A 16,659-nucleotide genomic window follows, 5' to 3' on the forward strand; every position below is an offset into this window, starting at 1 on the left:
GACTAGTACAAATGGCTTAATTTTAAGGTGTTTGGAGGAAAGATAGAGGGAATTGTCAAAGGTAGGATTTTTTTTTTTACACAGAGAGTGGTGGGTGTGCACTGCCAGGGGTGACTGTAGAGTCAGATACATTGTGGACATTTAAGAGACTTTTAGATATGTACACGGATAAAAAAAAATGGAAGGCTGTGAGGGAGGGAAGGATTAGGTTGACCTTAGAGTAAAATAAACGTTTGGCAGTACATCGTGGCCTGAAGGACTTGTACTGTGTCATATTGTTCTATGTTCACCAGGATTAAAGTTGGGTATGCTTCAACAAGAACAGAAAAAATGCTGAAAGCAATTGTTAAAAATACCACAAGCTTTAGGCAAAAACTTAAGCAAAAATGGTCAGTGGGTGCAAACTTCTTCAGTACCCTCTCCCTTTTCAAACATTAATTATACCAGCCCTTCCCAGGAAATTCCAAGCCACCACAACCTAGTGGACAAGGGACAAGGGACAAGATAGGTTAGGTCAATAAGTGTGATGAATAGAAATGTAAGACATCTCACATGGAGAGTAAGTGGCAGGTCAGTAGGCCTCTAAACGTTCCGTGAAAAGCCATAGGAAATCTTTCTCTTCACTGAGACACCAAGGGGCCAAACCCCTTTCAAGAAGACACTGGGTTTCAAATTCAGGATAAGTATTTTACAAACAAGAGTGAGTCTATTGTAAGACCTTTTTTCTCCTAGTTACAAATTTAAGCTGTTTCCATGGTGAATACTGGCAACTAGTGCTGCCGGCAATGAGCTTTCAGCACGTGAGGACGCTCTTGGGAAACAAGTTGTAATAAGTTATAATGAAAGCAAATTGGAATGTATCCTATTCTCCATAAACACTTGAAAGAGAAATTGCTTTGTAAATAGGTGCTGGGTAATGGAGCTTTTAAAACCGTAGTTCAACTCAAGGTCAGGATCTGAGAGAGCTGCACTGATATCATGATGATTCAAGGTCATTAAGACAGAGACTGTAGCTCAGATTGGCCCCACAGCTCCTTACTAGAGTTAATACTCCACCTGATCCCAGCAGCGTGGCCTGGTGTCCCTTCCTCCCCAGAGTATTTACATTGGATTCCTCATCAAAAGGCTTGCATTTCTGTAATTATCCACCATCAAAGATAAATATAACAACATCATCCAGGATCACACCCACCCTGCTCATGGACTGTTTATCCTACTCCCATCAGGAAGGAGGCTTTGTAGCATCCACGCTAGGACCACTAGACTCAAAAATAGTTGTTTTCCCCAAGCAATAAGACTAAAAAAAAACACCCCCACCTCTAACCCACCCCTCCACACCCCCAACCACCAATACTTTATCATCTCCTGTCAGTCACCTTATGTACAGACACTCCTGTGCCTAGCGTCACTTTATAGACATAAAGTCTATGTATGCATATAAGCTAACTTATGTATTTATATTTATTGTATGTGTGTGTGTGTTTTAATATTATTGTGTTCTTTATCTTTTATGGGTTTTTTGTGCTGCATCAGAGCTGCAGTAACAATTAGTTAATTCTCCTTTACACTTGTGTACTGGAAATGACATCAAACAAGCTTGAATCTAGAATCAAGTGCTGTTTGTAGTAACCCCGAGCACATTACCATCCATTTGGACGCATAGTCAGTGATGGAGGTAACATGGACTCTCCAACACACTTGCAAATACAGTAGTGTTAATGAGTTGTGGTACAATTCCATCTTCCCCAGAACATACTGATGCAATTCTACACTGCCATCACAGAGAGAATCCTCACATCAGCCATTACTGTCTGGAGTGGGGCAGCACCATCTCACAATGTACAAGAACTACAGTCAACTGTCAGGTTGGCAGAAAAGGCCATTGTTTGCAGTCTACCATCACTGCAGGGCTAGTATGTGTCCAGGATAAAGAAGCAGGCAGGAAAATCAGTGTGGACACCCTTGCTTGAAGAAGCTACCATTCTGGCTTCTTCCCCCTTCCTTTCCAATCCTGATGAAGGGTCTTGGACCAAAACATCGACTCTTTATTCCTTTTCATAGATGCTGCTTGATCTGTTGAGTTCTTCCAGCATTCTGTATGTGTTACCCACCCTGCAAACTACCTTTTCCAAAAGCTCCCTTCTGGACAGTGCTATAGGGCTATTAAAACAAAAAAATTCAGACCATTTTACTGGTTTCTATGCCCAGGCAGTTGATCTGATCAATCAATTCCAGTTCCCCCACCCCCATTCTATCTTTTACCCTCAGCACTGCACTGCATCTTAAACACTTTAACCACTTTTTCTAATGCTGTTTACATTGTAAATACATGCTGGTGTTTATGTATTCATTCCTAACCTTTAACTTTATATAATTCTTTATAATTATTGAATTTAGTTTTTTTCTTGCATGTTACGCCAACACACCACAGTGAATTGCTAACACATATAAATATAAATGGTGAATAAAGTTGATCCTTTTTTTTTGTTAATGGTGGCCATAACACTCAGGAAGACAATTTATCTTTACCTGAAAGAACTGATGTAATTTTACATCTCAGCTGAAGGAATGGTACCAACAACAGTATCACAATCCTTCAGTACTACATTTTTGGGTTCAAGAACATTTTGTGCAATCCAACTAGTGAAAGCAGAGGTAACTTTAACATCTGAACCTCCTTACCATTTCCCAGGTGAATGTTCTGCCTGACGGCCTGGCCAAAGTCAAAGGTGTTATCTGCAAAGATGCAGCTGACTAATGCGAGCAAGTACCGGTTTGAAGGAGCTAGCATTAAACAGTATGGCAATAAAGTTTCATTGCATCACAGCTGCTAGAGTTCCACCACCTCTGGTGACTAACAGAGAAACCAACGTCCATCCGTTTTATTGGAAATAAACCGAGGTAACAAAACTAAACTGTAAAAACACTGCAAACAACAGGAATTCTGCAGATGCCGGAAATTCAAGCAACACACATCAAAGTTGCCGGTGAACGCAGCAGGCCAGGCAGCATCTCTAGGAAGAGGTACAGTCGACATTTCAGGCCGAGACCCTTCGTCAGGACTAACTGAAGAAAGAGCTAGTAAGAGATTTGAAAGTGGAAAGGAGAGGGGGAGATCCAAAATCCAGGCAGCATCTCTAGGAAGAGGTACAGTCGACGTTTCAGGCCGAGACTCTTCGTCAGGACATTGACTTCTCTAACTTCCGCTAATGCCCCACCTTCTCCTCGTACCCCATCTGTTATTTATTTATATACACACATTCTTTCTCTCTCTCTCTCATTTTTCTCCCTCTGTCCCTCTGACTATACCCCTTGCCCATCCTCTGGGTTTCCCCTCCACCCTTGTCTTTCTCCCCGGACCTCCTGTCCCATGATCCTCTCATATCCCTTTTGCCTATCACCTGTCCAGCTCTTGGCTCCATCCCTCCCCCTCCTGTCTCCTCCTATCATTTTGGATCTCCTCCTCCCCCTCCCACTTTCAAATCTCTTACTAGCTCTTCCTTCAGTTAGTCCTGACGAAGGGTCTCGGCCCAAAACGTCAACTGTACCTCTTCCTAGAGATGCTGCCTGGCCTGCTGCATTCACCAGCAACTTTGATGTGTGTTGCCTGTAAAAACACTGCAATTAGTCATAGTGTACAGGGTGACAATGGTATAAATGTTGCTGTGAAGCTTTCCCTATAGATATATTGGGACAAGTCTCTACCAAAGTTTGCTATAATCTTGGCAGAAATTTGAGGAATCTCAAGATGAACCAGAGGTGGTATTCGGGCTGTTTTGCTTTATCAATATATCTAAAATAGCAGAAGTACTCAGGAGTCACTTGGCTCACTTGTACGGGCTCCAGCTTATTTTGTTGAGGACTATTGACTTATTTCATTCATGTAACTATTCTGCCAGAGACATTCAAATTTTGTGCCAGGGGTACCTAGTGGCACCAGAGTGGTGTCTGAGCACACTTCCTTGCTCTATCCCAATGAAACTACAATTACTTCCCTTTCAATTATTGAACAGTCCCCTAGTACAAGATGGACTCTTGACCTCACAATCTACCTCCTTATGATGGTGCGACTTACTGGCTACCCATACTGCACTTACGCTGTAACTGTAACTGTAACATCTTATTCTACATTCAGTTGCTTTCCCTTGTACTGCCTCGATACACTGATGAAACAATCTGCATAAATGGCATAGACTAATGTCTTTCATTGTATCTCAGTATATGTGACAATAAAAAAAAATTTACCAATCACATATCCAATTTGCTCTTGAAAATTATTCAGTCTGCTTCCATCTCTCTTTCCTATAGTGGATTCCAAATGTGAGTAACTCACAAGGCTGGAAAATTTTTATCTAGGCCTGATTCTTTTGCGAAGTCCCAACCATGTTGTCAGTGGAAAGAATATACCCTTACTTAACCTGAATTATGGGTTGGAACATGTGTTTTCTGATTCCACAAGCCAAGGCTTATTAAGGTGATTTGAGAAACCTCAGAGAAAATAGTATTAATACTGCACAACTGTCCATCAATTTCAGCTGAAATCACATCAGCAATCACAGAAACCTCGATAGAAAGTTAAGAAACAGGTCTATGAACCTACACTCCTCGGGAACATCTGGACAGCAAGGACAACTACAATGGACTATTGTTAAGACTATACTACCTCCAATAAAATAATTTCAAGCAAATGCATCTCCAGACCAGGACTTAACACTGGGTCCTTGGCTTCCTGACCACCAGACCGCAAAGATATTTCTTTATTTGGAGACAGTGCGGAGCAGGTTCTTCCAGCCCAACGAGCTGCACTACCCAGCAACCCACCTATTTAACACCAGCCTAATCACAGGACAATTTACAATGACCCAATAACCTACTAACTGGTACATCTTTGGAACATGGGAGAACGTACAAACTCTGTATAGATGGCATCAGAACTGAACTCTGATGCTCCAAGCTGTAATAGTGTCAGATTTTGGAGTTCAGTTCCAACGCCATGGCACCAACACCTCTGCCAGGATTATTTTCAACACTGGTGCCGTCCTCAACCCCTTACTCTACTCCATATATTTCATACACTTCTATATTCTATATCCTAATCCACATTCTGTTATTGTTTTACCTTGTAATATCTCAATGTACTGTTGCATTGAAATGATCTATGGATTTTTCACTGTATCTCAGTACATGTTCCAATACTAAGCAGATTTAATTTAAAACCCACGAAAGCTGGTATGGTAACTTTAGAAATACACTCAGTAGCCACTTTATTAGGTACTCCTGTACACCTGCTGATAAATACAAATACCTAATCAGTCAACACACATCAAAGTTGCTGGTGAACGCAGCAGGCCAGACAGCATCTCTAGGGAGAGGTACAGTCAACGTTTTGGGCCGAGACTGTTCGAAGTCCTGACGAAGGGTCTCAGCCTGAAATGTCGACTGCACCTCTTCCTATAGATGCTGCCTGGCCTGCTGCGTTCACCAGCAGCTTTTATGTGTGTTGCTTGAAATTCCAGCATCTGCAGATTTCCTCGTGTTTGCGTATCTAGTCAGTCAACCATGTGGCAGCAACTCAATGCACAAGACCAACAGACATGGTCAAGAGGTTCGGTTGTTGTTCAGCCCAAACATCAGAATGGAGAAGAAATGTGATCTAAGTGACTTTGACGATGGAATAATTATTGGAGCCAGACGGATGGTTTGAGTATCTCAGAAACTGATCTCCTGGAATGTTCACACACAACACCTAGAGTTTACAGAGAAAAACAACAAACATCTAGTGAGTGGCAGTTCTGTGGGTAAAAACACCTTGTTAATGAGAGAGGTGAAGAGAATGGCTAGACTGGTTGAAGCTGACAGGAAGGTGACAATAACTCAATTAACCACATGTCACAACAGTGCTGTGCAGAAGACCATCTCTAAGCGAAGAGCATTTCCAATGTTAAACACAAAATACCCTGCAGATGCTGGGGTCAAAGCAACGCTCACAACACGCTGGAGGAACTCAGCAGGTCAGGCAGCATCCGTGGAAAAGATCGGTCAACGTTTCGGGCCAGAACCCTTCGCCATTTCGAACATTAAGTGGATGCAGAAGCTGCAGCAGACCACAAACATACACTTTGTGGTCACTTCAATAGGTACAGAAGATACCTAATAAAGTGGCCACTGAGTGTGTACTTCTAAACAATATCTTTCTGGCTGCCATTTGCCAATACCTTTGAATGGCAGAACGGACAACAAAGGGGAAGGCCACTGCTGCATTGTCAGGTTGCTTTGAAAGAGCTATTGATTTAGTCTCATTCTTCTCGCTCGTATTCTTTGTTATAGACACTTAAAAGATATGATGAAATTTACTTCAATACTGTTCACGACTTTGGGAGGCAATATGTACTTCTGAAGAATAGTCAGTGACAAATCTCTTTTTATATAGAAATCATCTCGTTTCCCACAAGTATGGCATGAACAATTATTTATTGTCAAGCGACTGCTATGTTACCAATCCAGCCCTCAAGGCCTGAGAGACAGCAGTAAGGAGAGTGCCTGGGTGATCAGAGGATACCAGTCCGAGTTTCCTCACTGATCCACCTGTTCTGCGTCCAGATTTAGCAGAAGGTAGAAGTATGGGTGGAAATTAGGCTGTGCATTCACCCAAGGTACCGTCAAAAGATCCATGGAAATTGCTATTTTTTTCTGGAGCAGCTGTGTCACCTCCACCCAAGAAAAATGCTAATAACATCTCAACAGAGTTTGCAAGTGGCTTCAGATGAGTTTTACTCTTTTCACCTCAGTGTCAGGAGCCACACTCACTCAGCAGGTCAGGCAGCATGCATGGAGAGGAACTGAGTTGATATTTTGAGCCGAGACCTTTCATCAAGATTGGAAAGGAAGGGGGAAGAATAAGGTCAGGGGGAGGGGAAGGAGAAGATCCAGCGAGCAGCAGAGATCAGAGGGGGAGCAGTGAGAGAGAGTCTCACTAAAATCCCAAAGAGCAGATTTAAACTTCTTCACTAGTCCAGATGCAGTGTCTCGACCCAAAACATCGACTGTCCATCTCCCTCCATAGATGCGGCCCACTCGATTCCACTGGTGCTTTGTATGTAGCAGCTGAACCAAGCTGCATATATACTGCTCAATACACCCTCTGTGCGTGCATTCAGTTCCTCATGAATAAGTACTTCAGCCCAGAGTGAGCAGGCCAAGCTGGGAGGCAAACAAGTTGTGATTACTCTGCAGAGTCTGTCACAGACCCAGTGCAGAAACTGGGCCATTTTCAGATTTGCAAAAATGACTGAATGATTCTCACTGAATGAATATTACACAGTATCCATGAGAAAATCAAATTAAACTTGACATGGGAGTGGAAATGGAGGTTATTTAGGGTACAGTTTAGTAGTCGATGTGTTGTCTGCATGACTGAGTCACAAAGAAACAAATTGTTGAGTATATTCAATGGGTCATAGATCCATCCACTCAGCGATTGTTTCATAAGGAACATAATCAAACAGCACAGGAATTAGTCAAGTGCCTCATCTCCTGTGCTCTTTCAATTTATGCAGTTCTTGTTACATAATTGATATGTAAAGTGGCACATGCTTCCAATGAATCAAGTTAAGTTCATTTAGACTTGTAAACAAGATTGAAATCCACAGCATTATTTTACTATAATGCCAGAGCAGAGTTTCTCACTGCCTGGCTCCAGGAAGAAATAAATATCTAAAGAGATATTTATCTGTGTAGATAATACATTAGATCTATTGTTCCAAACAACCTAAAGCAATGGGACATACCAAACACATTAGCCACTCTCAGTGTAACATACACTAGACTTGACCTATGCTTGGGCAGCAGCTTAAATGCTTGGTAACCACTTAAGAGAAAATAAATACCAAAATTAGTACAAGCTTCCTGTTATGCAAACATTTGCAGGTATATATATCAAATTCAGAAAGTATAAGCTGATTATAGAGTTGCTATTGTTTCTGTCAAAGATGGGTCATGTTTGAAGGGCTCTTTAACAAGAGATCACATCTAAACATAGGGAATTAAGTAGCTGGCGCACAAACACAAGGCAGACTTGCTCACAACCATGCCTCAGTTACATCGAGCAGCCTTGTTTCCTTGCCAGAAAGTGGCAGCACCAAGGTCTGTCCCAAAGGATTGTGTGGAATTTGGGATGGGAGCTCAGAGATGTCTGTTGGCCCCGAGAGGAATATGGCAGAGGCTGGACTTACTCGAGCATAGGAAAGGAAGTAATTAGAACAAGGCTGGTGTCACTTAACGAATTTCACACTGCCAAGGATATCCCACTGTGTCCTGGCTCATGAACATTTGTTTTTTTTCAAAGATAGCCCATTTGCACAGGAAGGGTCCAAATATAAATAATACAAAGACAATAACTTGTTTTGGCTAAATTGGTCCGTGAAGGTTCCTGAGGACTGGAAAACAGCAAATGTCACTCCACTTCTTAAGAAAGGAGAAAGACAGAAGAAAGGAGATTGTAGGCCAGTTAGCCTGACCTCAGTGATTCGGAAGATATTGGTGTTGATTGTTAAGTATCAGGTTTCAGGGTACTTGGAGGCACATGATAATGGAGGCCAAAGTCAGCAATGTTTCCTTCAGGGAAAATCTTGCCTGACCAATTTGTTGGAATTCTTTTGAGGAAATAACAAGCAGGATAGACAAAGGACAGTCAGTGGATGTTGTTTATTTGGATTTTCAGAAGGTCTTTGACAAAGTGCCGCACATAAGTCTGCTAAACAAGATCAGGGCCTATGATATTACAGACAAGATATGAGTATGGTTAAAAAAAAATTGGCTGACTGCTGGGAGAAAAAGAGTGGGGATAAAGGGGACTTTTCTGGTTGGCTGTCAGTGACTAAGTGCTGTTCCAAGGATAGGTGTTGAGACCACTTCTTTTCATGCTTTCACATGGAATTGATGGCTTTATGGCAAGCTTGTAGGTGCTACAGAGACAGATGGAATGGCAGATAGTGCTGAGGAAACAGGGAGTCTGCAGAAGGACTTAAACAGATTGGGAGAATGGGCAAAGAAGTGGCAGATGGAATAAGGGTATGGAAGTGTATATAGTCATGCACTTTGGTAGAAGAAACGGAGGCATAGATTATTTTCTAAATTGGAAGAAAATTGGTGCAAAAGACCTCTTTGAGGAGCTTTTGATGGCTGTAGGCCTGTACTCGCTGGAGTTTAAAAGAATGAAGGGCATCTCATTGAAACCTAACGAATATTGAAAAAACCTAGATAGAGTGGACATGGAGAGGATGTTTCTTATAGTGGACAAGTCTAAGACCAGAAGGCACAGTATCAGAATAGAGGGATGTCCAATTAGAACAGAGATGAGGAGGAATTTCTTTAGCCAGAGGGTGGTGAATCTGTGGAATTCATTGCCGCAGACAGTTGTGGAGGCCAAGTCAATAAGTATATTTAAATCTGAGGTTGATAGGTTCTTGATTAGTCAGGGTATCAAAGGTTGTGGGGAGAAGGCAGAAGAATGGGATTGACAGGGGTAATAAATCAGCTATAATAAAATAGTAGAGCAGACTCAATGGGCCAAATGGCCTAAATGTGCTCCTTTGTCTTATGGTCTTATGGTAATGAATGCCGGCCAAGACAAGTTATAAAGAGGCACCACTTTTCGAGAAGTGCCTAGGATCTTTTACATCCACTTGTATATCATGAATGGCAAGTTCTTAACCAAGGCAAAATAAATCCCACAATATATAGTGTCCAGCAGTACACTCTGTTTGCTTAAAGTGGGGAAAGACACTTCCTTGAAGCAGTGACACTAAGGATATAGAGCAAAAAAATTGACTAGTAAATGGGAACAATTTGCAAAACTAACTATACCTTACTCTCGGAAGTACTCTAGCTTTCGTGAAAACAATAATGTTAGGGTCTTCTGGCTACATCGTCAGCAAAGTCCATAGTTAATTACGGGATTTGTTGTTACCCTTTCTCTGCTGTCTACAAGACCACAAGTGAGAAATTGGTCCTCGTTGGAGGAAATGGTCTAATTTAAGTGATCAACTTCTCACAGCTAAACTGTGTTCACATTCAGGTACACTGCATTAGTAGAAGTAGCTTTTCAAATACCTGTGGTGGATCCATAAGCCCAACAACTGTTTAAGAACCTGGATGGGTCTAATGCAGGTGGCACTGAGCAGGCTCTGCTCAGTATGGTGTTACCACCAGTCCATACTGGTGCGTCGGGAGCTGACACTCACACTTGACGTGACACCTGGACAAGCGTTTCTTCTCTCTCCATTTCCGCAGCATCACTGTGGTATTCCAGATCTGTGTCACCAAGATCTTTCTCCATCTCAACCACCATCCACACTTCCATCACCTTCCCCAACTTTCACTGCCACCTTGTCCGTTCAGTCTCAAGAGGTACCTGTGAACCACGACAGAAGAGAAGGTGTACATCATCCCCCAACCCTCACACCAGTCAGAGCAGTGAAGGCATGACAAGAAAGACTCGCCTAGTTTAATAGGGTTGGACATCTGGTCTGTATTGACTGCTTTTCTTTACGGTTTACATTACTATCTATGAACCCCACCCAAACAGATGGAAATCATAGGTGCTGCTCATGATCTAAACAGTCAATGAATGAGCTAAGCATTACTATAGTCAGCCACAAAAGCACTATTATGGTAGCTGATCAGGTAAAGGGTTTTTGCTGACTCGGTTTAAGGAACTGTGACTCTATCGTCTCCCATCAAATCAGACACCTGGGGAGACATAATGCCAACAGGACAATTTGGCTTCAGACCAAATTCCTACTTCACTAATTTCAAAAATGTTAATTGACTCATGCAACACTTTAACGTTGCATTTGTTAAGTCCAAGATGACACTGGAGAGAAAGTTGGATTAAGGTATTAGTGCAGTGTTCACCTTCATACCTTGAGGCATTGCCAGAGGAGGTTCACTCTTCCCAATGACCCCACTCAATCTACTGATCATTCTTAACACACCCACATTTCACTGCAAGTCTTAAGTTGATGGCAAACAGGAAGGCCTCCTATCCCAGGACATCATTTAAATGACTTAAGATGCATAACCATGAGGTGCATCATATTCTGGCATCTTATCCGTGGGACAGGCTGGTGCCTAGTTCGCAACCTTCCCTGGTGTACGCCTTAGGGTTACAATCACCACCTCCCACCCCCAACCCTGGTCCACAATCAGAGGAAATGAGGGAAATTAATGGATGGAGGTGTTATTATGTGCCACCCGACGACAGAGAAAGTTGAAGGCCTCTCCTGATATCATCTGTGGCATTATAGAAGCAAAGGCGTTGCTGCTGCGTGGTTCCTACACCTTTCAATTGCGAGGCACAGGTTCCCAAATTCACTCTGGAGCTCGTGGTCCACCATGTCACAGGATGGGTTCTGTTCCATTCCAATCTACAAACGCTCCTTTCCACCTAAACAAATATAATGCACAGAAGACAACGTTTTAACCAAAAATCTCCTCCCTCACAGATGAATACAATCATGTTCAGGTTTCTTAGATTAGATTAGAATAGCTTTATTTGTCACATGTACATTAAAACATACAATGAAAGCCACTGAAATTCAGATTCTGATTAGTGAGGATTGTGCCGAGGGCAACCCGCAACAGTCACCATGCATCCAGTACCAATATACCAATTTCATGTTTGCTATCATGTTTGCTGTTGTGTGCTGAGGGTAGCAGACACCAACAGAATCAACAAACTCATTCGTAAGGCCAGTGATGTTGTGGGGATGGAACTGGACTCTCTGACGGTGGTGTCTGAAAAGAGGATGCTGTCCAAGTTGCATGCCATCTTGGACAATGTCTCCCATCCACTACATAATGTACTGGGTGGGCACAGGAGTACATTCAGCCAGAGACTCATTCCACCCAGATGCAACACAGAGCGTCATAGGAAGTCATTCCTGCCTGTGGCCATCAAACTTTACAACTCCTCCCTTGGAGGGTCAGACACCCTGAGCCAATAGGCTGGTCCTGGACTTATTTCATAATTTACTGGCATAATTTACATATTACTATTCAACTATTTATGGTTCTATTACTATTTATTATTTATGGTGCAACTGTAATGAAAACCAATTTCCCCCGGGATCAATAAAGTATGACTATGACTATGCATGCCCACAACTTACTAACCCTAACCCGACGATATTGGACAGTGAAAGGAAATCGGTGCACCCGGAGGAAACCCACAAGGTCACGGGGAAAACTTACGAACAGTGACGGGAGTAGGAGACTGATCTTACAGTTGGCACTGCAGAGATATGCTAACCACTATGCTATTGCACCTCCCCTTGCTCTATGCCAGACAACACAGTAGTAAATAAGTCATACACTTGTGTTAAATCCACTTCATATGTGGTCAGAAGAAACATTATGCTTGTCTCAAACTCTCTTAAAACATTTCAATATTACTATTGTTCTGTAACATTAAATTAGCAGCAACAGCTTGTGTAACTACTTAAGCAAACTGAGCCATTCAGCATAATGAATTATTGTGTACAGGATTAAATATAATCAATGATTTAATACCCAGCACCAAGATACGCTTATTAAAAAATGGTCCTTTCTGTTTTAAATGACATACCTATTATACTAAGACTACATCTCCAATGAGCTAAGAGTACTCCTCTCTTCTCACCCGGAAAATAGCAATACCCATGTCAGTCTGCTGTTTACTAGCTCAGTGCTCAACATCAAGATACCCTCAGTGATAATCAACAAGCTCCAAAACCTGGGCCTCTGTACCTCCATCTGCAACTGGATGGATCCTTGACTTCCTCATCAGGCCACCACAGTCCATGCAGATCAGAAATAGCATCTCCTTCTCACCGACAATCAACAGCGGCTCACCTAAGCTGCATAGCCCAGCTCAGACATCATCTATAAATTTGCTGATTATACAACTTCTGTTGGCAGAATTTTAGATGGTCACAAGGAGGTGTACAGGAGTGAGATAGATCAGCTCATGTGGTGTTACGACAACAACTTGCATAAAGGAACTGAATGTGGACTTGAGGAAGGGGAAGTGGAGGAAACATTCACAAGAACTCATCGAGGGATTAGGAGTGGAAAGGTTGAGCAGTTTCCTGTGTGTCAACATCTCTGAAGATCTAAACTGGGCCCAGCATTTCGATGCAATTATAAACAATGCATGAAGACGGTTGCTATATTCATGAGGAAATTTGGTAAGTCACCAAAGACTCCTGCAAATTTTGACAGATGTACTGTAGAGAGCATTCTAACTGGTTACACCATATGGAGAGGCTACTGCACAGGATCAGAAAAAGCTGCAGGAAGTTGCAAACTCAGCCAGCTCAATCATGGACACCGGCCTCCCCAGCATTGAAGACATCTTCAAAAGGCAATGCCTCAAGAAGGCAGCATCCATCATTAAGGATTCCTAACACCCAGGACATGTCCTCTTCTCATTGCTACCATCAGGAGAAGGTACAGAAGCCTGAAGGCACATTCAACATTTCAGGAACAGCTTCTTCCCCACTGCCATCAGATTTCTGAATGGACAATGAACCCTTGTACACTACCTCACTTTTTTCTTACTCTGTTTTTGCAATACTTATTTAATTATGATTCTGATTTCTACCATCGGGCGGGGGGGTGGGCGTAATGATATAGAGAAGCCTGAAGACCCATATTCACTGATTCTGGAACAGCTTCTTCACTTTGCGATTAGACCATAAGATATAGGAACAGAAGTGGGCTATTCAGCCCATCAAGTATGCTCCACCATTCAATCATGGGCTGATCCAATTTTTCCAGTCATCCCCACTCCCCTGCTTTCACCCCAAACTCCTTGATGCCTTGGCTAATCAAGAACCGTTGATGGCGGGAGGAGAAGATGGCGGTCCAACGCAGCGCGTGCGGCCTCTCCGGTGAAATGATATCGTATTTCTGATTTGATGGAGACAGACGTGAGAAGCACGGAGGAACATCTGGAGAAACTTCTGAAATGCCTGGTTCACTGCCGCTGCTACTGTGCGATCGAGAATCTCCGGAGGGAAGCCCCAAAATCCTCAGCTTTTGCCTGTCGCTGGCGGCCGGGGCTGGGGTCGAAGCGTTCAGCAGAGATGGTACTTGGTGTCGGAGGGCTGGTCGGAGGCTCAAAGTTTTCGGACGACTCAGAGTCGGACTGTGGTCGGGTGCTTCCAGGATACAGCATCGGCAAGTTTGCGGTGCTGGGAGCTCATGGCAGGGAGCGTTTTCTCCCTTCAACCGTCTGCGTGAGATGATGGGACTTTCGAGAGACTTTGAACTTTTTTTACCATGCCCTGATCTTCATCAAGTTACGGTATTGCTTGCACTGTTGTAACTATATGTTATAATTATGTGGTTTTTGTCAGTTTTTCAGTCTTGGTCTGTCTTGTGTTTCTGTGATATCACACCGGAGGAACATTGTATCATTTCTTAACGCATGCATTATGAAATGACAATAAAAGTGGACTGCGTGTCCTCATAATCTAATCTAACCTATCTATCTCCGCCTTAAGTACACGCAAAAACTTAACCTCCACAGCCATTCGTGGCAACAAATTCCACAGGTTTATCACCCGCTGACTAAAGTAATTTCTCTGTTCTAAATAGACGTCCTTCAATCCTGATGTCATGCCCTCTTGTCCTAGAATCCCCTACCATGGGAAATAAGTCAAGTTTATTGTCATTTTGACCATAAACTGCTGGTACAGTACACAGTAAAAACAAAACAACGTTCCTCCAGGACCATGGTGCTACATGAAACAAATAACCGCCATATCTAATCTGTTCAGGCCTTTTAACATTCGGAGTGTTTCCATGAGAACCCACCCCCCCAAATCTCCAGAACTCCAGGGAATACAGCCCAAGAGTTGCCCGACGTTCCTCATACGATAACCCCTTCATTCCTGGAATCATTCTTGTGAATCTTCTCTGAACCCTCTCCAATGTCGGTATATCCTTTCTAAAATACGGAGCCCAAAACTGCAGACAATACTCCAAATGTGGTCTCGTGAGTGCCTTATAGAGGCTCAACACCACATCCCTGCTCTTATTTTCTGTGCCTCTAGAAATGAATGCCAATATTGCATTCGCCTTCTTCATAACCCCCTGGAGGTTAACCTTTAGGGTATCTTGCACAAGGGCTCCCAAGTCCCTTTGTACCTCTGCATTTTAAATTCTTTCTCCATCTAAATAACAGTCTGCCCATTTATTTCTTCCACCAAAGTGCATGACCATACACTTTCCCATATTGTATTTCATTTGCCACTTCTTTGCCCATTCCCCTAAACTATCTAAGTCTCTCTGCAGGCTACAGGAATTCTGCAGATGCTGGAAATTCAAGCAACACACATCAAAGTTGCTGGTGAACGCAGCAGGCCAGGCAGCATCTCTAGGAAGAGGTACAGTCGACGTTTCAGGCCAAGACCCTTCGTCAGGACTAACTGAAGGAAGAGTGAGTAAGAGATTTGAAATTTGGAGGGGGAGGGGGATATCCAAAATGATAGGAGAAGACAGGAGGGGGAGGGATGGAGCCAAGAGCTGGACAGGTGATTGGCAAAAGGGATACAAGAGGATCATGGGACAGGAGGTCCGGAAAGAAAGACAGGCGGGGGGGAACCCAAAGGATGGGCAAGGGGTATATTCAGAGGAACAGAGGGAGAAAAAGGAGAGTGAGAGAAAGAATGTGTGTAAAAAAATAAATAACAGATGGGGTACAAGGGGGAGGTGGGGCATTAGCGGAAGTTAGAGAAGTTGATTTTCATGCCATCAGGTTGGAGGCTACCCAGACGGAATATAAGGTGTTGTTCCTCCAACCTGAGTGTGGCTTCATCTTTACAGTAGAGGAGGCCGTGGATAGATATGTCAGAATGGGAATGGGATGTGGAGTTAAAATGTGTGGCCACTGGGAGATCCTGCTTTCTCTGGCAGACAGAGCGTAGGTGTTCAGCAGAGCGGTCTCCCAGTCTGCGTCGGGTCTCGCCAATATATAAAAGGCCACATCGGGAGCACTGGACGCAGTATATCACCCCAGCCGACTCACAGGTGAAGTGTCGCCTCACCTGGAAGGACTGTTTGGGGCCCTGAATGGTGGTAAGGGAGGAAGTGTAAGGGCATGTGTAGCACTTGTTCCGCTTACACGGATAAGTGCCAGGAGGGAGATCAGTGGGGAGGGATGGGGGGAGGATGAATGGACAAGGGAGTCGCGTAGGGAGCGATCCCTGCGGAAAGCGGGGGGGGGAGGGAAAGATGTGCTTAGTGGTGGGATCACGTTGGAGGTGGCGGAAGTTACGGAGAATAATATGTTGGACCTGGAGGCTGGTGGGGTGGTAGGTGAGGACCAGGGGAACCCTATTCCTAGTGGGGTGGCGGGAGGATGGAGTGAGAGCAGATGTACGTGAAATGGGGGAGATGCGTTTAAGAGCAGAGTTGATAGTGGAGGAAGGGAAGCCCCTTTCTTTAAAAAAGGAGGACATCTCCCTTGTCCTAGAATGAAAAGCCTCATCCTGAGAGCAGATGCGGCGGAGACGGAGGAATTGCGAGAAGGGGATGGCGTTTTTGCAAGAGACAGGGTGAGAAGAGGAATAGTCCAGATAACTGTGAGAGTCAGTAGGCTTATAGTAGACATCA

The 16,659-nt window shown here is 43.5% G+C and overlaps 1 protein-coding gene across 2 annotated transcripts in view; it reads right to left on the reverse strand.

The window, feature by feature from the left end:
• Window positions 1–5,509: 5,509 nt before the first annotated feature.
• Window positions 5,510–16,659, reverse strand: part of mindy4 (MINDY lysine 48 deubiquitinase 4) — a 291,924-nt gene continuing 280,774 nt past the window's right edge. For both annotated transcript variants that reach the window (XM_063044570.1, XM_063044571.1), the window contains one exon: window positions 5,510–11,446. In XM_063044570.1, coding sequence (XP_062900640.1) covers window positions 11,398–11,446 — 49 coding nt within the window. In that variant the 3' untranslated portion in view covers window positions 5,510–11,397. The remainder of the gene's footprint in view (window positions 11,447–16,659) is intronic.

This window comes from Mobula hypostoma, chromosome 3 (genome assembly GCF_963921235.1).
Source record: "Mobula hypostoma chromosome 3, sMobHyp1.1, whole genome shotgun sequence".
Classification (NCBI taxonomy): Eukaryota; Metazoa; Chordata; class Chondrichthyes; order Myliobatiformes; family Myliobatidae; genus Mobula; species Mobula hypostoma.